Below are 6,458 nucleotides of genomic sequence, written 5' to 3'. Positions count from 1 at the left end.
ATAAAACATATTTTTTTCAATGTGTTATTACTTATAATTTACATATACGGAAATAATTGGGGCAGGACTCTTTCAATATACAGCAGGCTATGACAGCTAGTACGATACATTTTCTCTTTATCACGAACTCAAAACACATTATTCTGATCTTTTATGTTTCTGAGGACAAAATTGTTTTTTAACATGAAAGCATTATCATAAAAATAAAACAGACAATACACGGTAATTAATGTCACACACATATCTAGTTTCTTGACGACCAAAATGTGATACAGCTTAGCTAACTTAAAAAAAAAATATTAACTGCATTAATTTTTAGAATAATTGACATAGTGAGTAACAGAACGTAGGAAGGTAAAGATAGCCACTATAATAGGTAATGGGTATTAAAATAAAACTTCTGTACACTATTTATAATTTATATTACAACATATAAATAGAACATTGTTAACCGGTATTGCATTATGCCAAACATGTGAAAAGTATTTCATGTACACATAAAACATAACACCATATTTTTATTCGTAATACAGACCATTTTGTGCTTTTTCAGTACTCAGAACTGATATTTTCAATAGATATTAAGGCCTAGTAGTCAAGTCCAAAGTGGTCATAACTTTTGTGTGCTGCATTTCATGACTTAAAAATGCGAATCAATCTATTGCTTGCCTCCAATTTAAGCACAACATATCCTTCTAATATTCATTAAAGCATTCAGTTTGTAAGCTTAAAGATGAAAATTTACAATCACAAAACCAAACTTTATTTTCTTTTTCCGACAACACACGATAGTAATCTTTACAATGCAATGATGCATCACCTTGAAAAAACAAAAATAAAATGAAAACACGTATCACAGTCTTTCTCTTTCATTTCATTTTTTTAGTTTTAAGATCATTCAATGAATCATGTAAATGTTTATCTATTTTTTCTATTTTTTAAATCAATTTTAATGCCATTTTTTTTTTCATGAAATGCGACATTAAAATAATATTATATTTTTTAATGTTTTAGGAAGAAACAAAAACCAACAGCTCAAATAACAAAGTTTTTGTTAGCTATTAAAAAGTTTATACGTTCTAAATTCATAACCAGGGAAATTTAATTAAGTTTATAGATCACAGTCTCTACATGGTCATATCATGCTCATTTTAACAAAAAAAAATGTTTGAAAATTGATCGGAATAAAATAATCCTTAAAAACTTGATGTAAAAATTTGGTGATTAAACACTAAGAGGCAATTTATCAAAATGATTAAACGCGAATTAAATTTCATTAACTATACAATATTTTCCCCTTGGGTTATTAATGATAAAATTTCCTGTTGTCTAGGTGTCAGATATATGCTATAATATTAATCAAAATCTGGGATAACAATATTAATTCAAACAGGCCATTGAGAATATTAGTGAATTTTGAACGATATATATGTTTATAATGTTCCAACGTTCATTTGAAAAGTGAACAAGGGAGAAAAAAAATTTAAAATCACTTACAGTGGAACTCCAAACTGTGAAAAGCATATTATTTTATTTCCAAAACCATATAGCTATGCGGACTCACACGTCACTGGTTACTTAAGAAAAATATTAATAGTAATTTCACACACATCCTAGGTGTTTATTTTTTGTTTCAGTTACCAAATCATACAGAGAGATTTTAAAAGCCATTTATGAAACACTTTAGAGTTTTTGGAGTAAAATGTTTTCATTTATGCTTGAGACATCTTCTCCTTGTAACTATATTTTTTTTTTCGTACCGCCAATCCCGGAGACGAAAAGTACCTGATACTTTCCACAGTAATATATTTCAAATCGTTTTAAATATAATTAAACCTCTTTAAAATATCCGACATATCACACACACTTTGACCAATACATTTTAATGGATTATTCTCTGAAGGAAATAAAAAGTTCGAACCACTAAACAACCAGTACGTTCCACAAAAACAGCGAAAACAAAAGAACAAAACACAAAAAAAAATTAAAAGATCGCGTTGAAATTTATTTCCCTACACAGTCAATACCTGCGGCCTCGTCGCGACAAATGCGCGTTTTGATGGTCAGTTCGCTCACGCGTTAGGATTTTTGAGAACGGACTATATATATTTATAAATTGTTTTTTTTTTTCTCTTGTTTCCCGCGCACGTAAAAATTTTAAATAACAAGTCTTGTCGCGAAGCGAAAGCGCGCACTTATCGCGCGCGGAATCGCTTGCGACGGCTGTGGACTCACGCAGCTCTCACAGCTGTCCCAGGCTGTTCCATCTTCGTTAGACGGCAGGCCAGACACTGAAACACCAGGAAACACACGAAGCATCAGCGATACGTCTCCAGGATACGTATGTTGACATGTGGATTCAATACTGAGAAGTCACGCCGAAAATGGATCTAACAGATATGGGGGGGGGGGGGGTGAACCTGTGTTCTCAGTAGATTATAAATTAGGGACACCTGTATTTCGCGAATACATTTCGTGTCAAGGTATTTCACAAAACACTGTAGCTTTTTCTAAGAGTCATGGAAAATTGTGAGGTTGCAGCAGTTACGGTGACCACATTCTCATTGGCCCCGTCAAGAGCGGGACGACACCTCTCACCGACCAGAGGAGAAAAGCTACAGCATTTTGTGAAATACCTTGACACGAAATGCATTCGCGAAATACAGGTGTCCCTAATTATAATCCGTATATAAAAGGCACCAATACCCAGCTGTAGGAACTGGAAAAAAATTCCTTGTTTCAATGACCTCTAGAATAAACTGCACTCTCCTCTGTATACTGGGGCAAATCACAACTGTTTATTTATAGAGACCGGAAAAATTCGCGGATTCATTTCGTGATTGTCTAGAATCCAAAATGTTTGCCTTTTTACTGCATCAGTGATTGGGCCACAGTTTATCTGAATGATACTCGGCCAATGAAAAACCTTTAACAAAGGAAGTATCGAATCACTATCTTCCCAGTTAACAGGTATCACGAGTCAGTAGCCAATGAGCAAATGTAATTTTCCCACGTGCACAGAGGATCTAGGAGTATATACTACAGGCCATTGAAATCGCAAATTTTTTCGGTCTCTACTTATTGATTACTGACTCGTGGAGACATTTATTAACAAGCGTGCTTTTGATTTATCACTTCTTTCGTTGAAGGTTTTCCATTGGCTCGGAGTCCTTCAGATACACTGTGGCCCCAATCACAGAAGCAGCATAAAGGTTGGATTTCAGCCTATCACGAAATTAATCCGCGAATTATTCCGGTCTCCGCCCATATTTACACAACACAGTGAAACATAAAATAAAATATATAATTCCCATCAATAAAGTAAAGACTTTGAAAGAAAACAATAGGGTAAAAAGTTATGCCCCCCACCCCCCTTCGCCATGACGAAAAATTAATTCCGCGTACACTTTGTTGAAACTCTATTTCCATTCCTAAGAATTATACATGTGCGTTAAAAAAAAGGTGGTATTACAGCAATATCTGAATTAAGGTTTGACTTATTAAGACAGCTGCAAATTCACACCCTTGCCACGTCCAGAACTAGAACCAACAATCCCTCGCATCGAAAGCCAGCGTGCATATAACTTCAATACAGGAGTCTGCATCTACTGTAGATCAGTCAGTTATTTTGATGTGTAGCATCTTAGCATTCAGTGTAACGCATTTGGTGGGAGAGATTTCGTGACTGCGACGGAATTCACATGGAACGGATATGTGTAACCACGGTGACGGGTGGCGCAAAACCAAAGGGAAACTGTTCAATAAATTTTAACAATATGGGCAAGTACATCAATAAAATGCCTTATCTAAATTCCGGTCCAAAACCGGGATTAGTGTTTTTTCAAAACTTTTTCGCTTTAATCGGAGCCTTTAGTAAAAAAAAAAAAAAAGCTTAAAAATTTTATCTGCAACTCGAATGAACGATAGTGAAAGTAGCTGCTCAGGCAACGAAATCTAGTGGCGGGTGCGGAAACGTCCTGTTATTCGCATTCATAAATATAGCTGAAAACACAAATTTCGTATGTTTATCACGATCGGTGTATGTGAACACATGAATTTGTTCGTTACCGAGTTTAGATGTTACACATCACTGGCAAGAACTGAAACACTCGCTAGCTTTTTTTTTTTTTTTTGATGGCTCACTAGGGTGACATGAGAAAATCTAAAATACATATATTCAGTTAAAGTAAAAGTTAGCCAAACGGTAAAAAACAATATGATGATAGCAAAGACAAAAGACACTTTTGCGTTTCTGAAAGGAAAACGTACCTCACTTGATAGTGAAGAATTGATGAACTTGGGATTGATGTTTTAAGGACCACACAAATTGTCTTTATTCCTGAGTGTTTAACCCAATACTCTGTGAATGATTTACAATGACATGCATGATGTCTTAAAAGATTTTTTTTACAGAAGAACGACAGTATAAGACTTCAAAAGAAGTTCTACAAAAGAGTTGTTTCTTTAAATATTTAATAATCTCTGTCCGCGAGCGGAACTCTTTTCAGTTCCTTGAAGACAACAGAATCCTTTTTTTTTTTTCTGTAAATTCTACATGACTGCAGCGTAACCCACTAGCGACAGACGAACGCCGACTTCAACAGAAACTTTAAAAGAAAGCTCGTCTGGAAATTGATCGACGTATGAAGTCGTACATGAGTTTCCTGCGTCAAGCATAGATCCCCGTCGTTAAGCTCTTCTCTTATTTTATTTTTTTTTTACCTTTATGTAAGTTTGCTTCTTTAGAAAATCGCGTGTTATTATTTTTTTTAAATTTGATCTTAGCAAATACACTAGACACAGCTTCGTGATTTTTGTGTCAAAATGTGCCGTTAATATCAGACCAGACCAATAGGTGGAAGATGGTATGTGCAGTAATAGCATTGTATGTGTTAGAAATGTAAGCTTCAAACTTTATTAGGCGAAGAAATAACTTTAATTTCTTTCAGTAATGATTTTTTATCACTATGCAAACTTACTTTGAAAATAAAACTCCATCGCTTGAAATTTCCAAATGGAATTGAAAAATCTAAACATGGCGGCTGGAGTCAACGTCGAAGTCAGAATCTATGATGTATTTTGAGTGACTGGGGCTATTATTAAGGATATTGCATCTCTTGGAAAAACGACCGCTTGGGAAATTTATATAAAATCTGAGGTTACGTCTCACGCCGCCATACGGCTAACGGTAAACAACACCGCGCCGGAACACAAAAACAAGCGCCACCAAATGTGACGTAACACACACGTCACAGCACTATCGAGTTTATATAGTACAATGCTAGAAGTTTAATTAGCAGCTTGAAAGACACTCGCTACAAATAATCGTAAAAAAGGCCATCATGTATATGTAGTGAGTAATTGTCAAACACAAATGATAATATATATGCGAGTAATTGGCGTTAAACTTAATTATAACTAAAAAATTGCTCTATGTAATAACAAGACAAAGATTGCACACATTAACTCCCATAATAATTACATACATTTTTGGAACAGACACCTAATAAATAGATTAATACCTCTATCCTATAATGGAAGGAATTTATAATGGAGGGAAATTTCAAGTGGTTTTTGAGGGGAAAATGGCGGTCGGTCACTGACTGCGACAGAATCTACTGTGTTACACTACTTGAAGTGTCGGAGAGAGGTACTCACGTGAGCAGGCCCTGGTTCGCGTCCGCCTGGTACCACGAGTACTGCGGCATGTAGCCCGGGTGGGAGTGGTGGTGGGGGTGGTGGTGCGGCGGCGGCGGGGGCGGCGGGTGGTTGTGGTGGTGCGCCGCCGCCACCGACGGCTTCATGTCCCACGACACGGGCGAGGCGGACATGCCGTGCGGCGGCTGCGGCGACATGTCGCTGACGGGCGTGGACGACGGCGTGGGCGTCTGCGGCGGGTTGCCGTGGCCGCCCCCCGCCCCCGGCCCGCCGCCGCCGCCGGGCCCGTGCTGCGGCATGTAGCCCCCGGGGCTGGGCTGGCTGCCCGACGACGAGCCGCCGCCGCCTGCGACACAGCGGGGCAACCCCCTGTCTCACCAGCTCGCGACACTTGTCTGCCGCACGTGCACATCACTCTCCTACCTATCCACGCACACGGTGCGCACAGCTTCAGGACACACAACGAAACTACTCAAGATATCCGAGCGGGTTGAAGCTCTGCCCACCGTATGTATGTCCACGTCCGTTAAGCTCGGTCTCAAACGACATTTAAAATCTTCATTTTCTCGTCATCAATAATATCTTTAGACTTTTCCTAAACGTTCAACACGATACTTCCGTTGCCTTTTATGTTCTGTCACTATTATTTTTTTTATATTCTTTAATTGTAAAACACTAGGTTTAAAGAGTCACTCGAGTGATGATAATCACTAACAATTGCGTGACGTTTTACATCCATGATATTTATTCACTTCCAAGGGAGGACACTACTTGGGGAAATTCACTTCGGGGTGAGACTC

General features: G+C 37.8%; 1 protein-coding gene across 1 annotated transcript in view; it reads right to left on the bottom strand.

Moving 5' to 3' along the window:
• Positions 1-761: 761 nt before the first annotated feature.
• Positions 762-6,458, bottom strand: part of LOC134539643 (homeotic protein distal-less) — a 232,896-nt gene continuing 227,199 nt past the window's right edge. The window contains exons 5-6 of the mRNA XM_063381830.1: positions 5,659-6,004; positions 762-2,291 (exon numbers count right to left, since the gene is read on the bottom strand). Of these exons, the coding sequence (XP_063237900.1) occupies positions 2,273-2,291; positions 5,659-6,004 (365 nt within the window). The 3' untranslated portion in view covers positions 762-2,272. The remainder of the gene's footprint in view (positions 2,292-5,658; positions 6,005-6,458) is intronic.

The sequence above is a fragment of the Bacillus rossius genome, chromosome 15 (assembly GCF_032445375.1).
Source record: "Bacillus rossius redtenbacheri isolate Brsri chromosome 15, Brsri_v3, whole genome shotgun sequence".
NCBI lineage: Eukaryota > Metazoa > Arthropoda > Insecta > Phasmatodea > Bacillidae > Bacillus > Bacillus rossius.
This window is presented reverse-complemented; position numbering and strand designations above follow the sequence as displayed.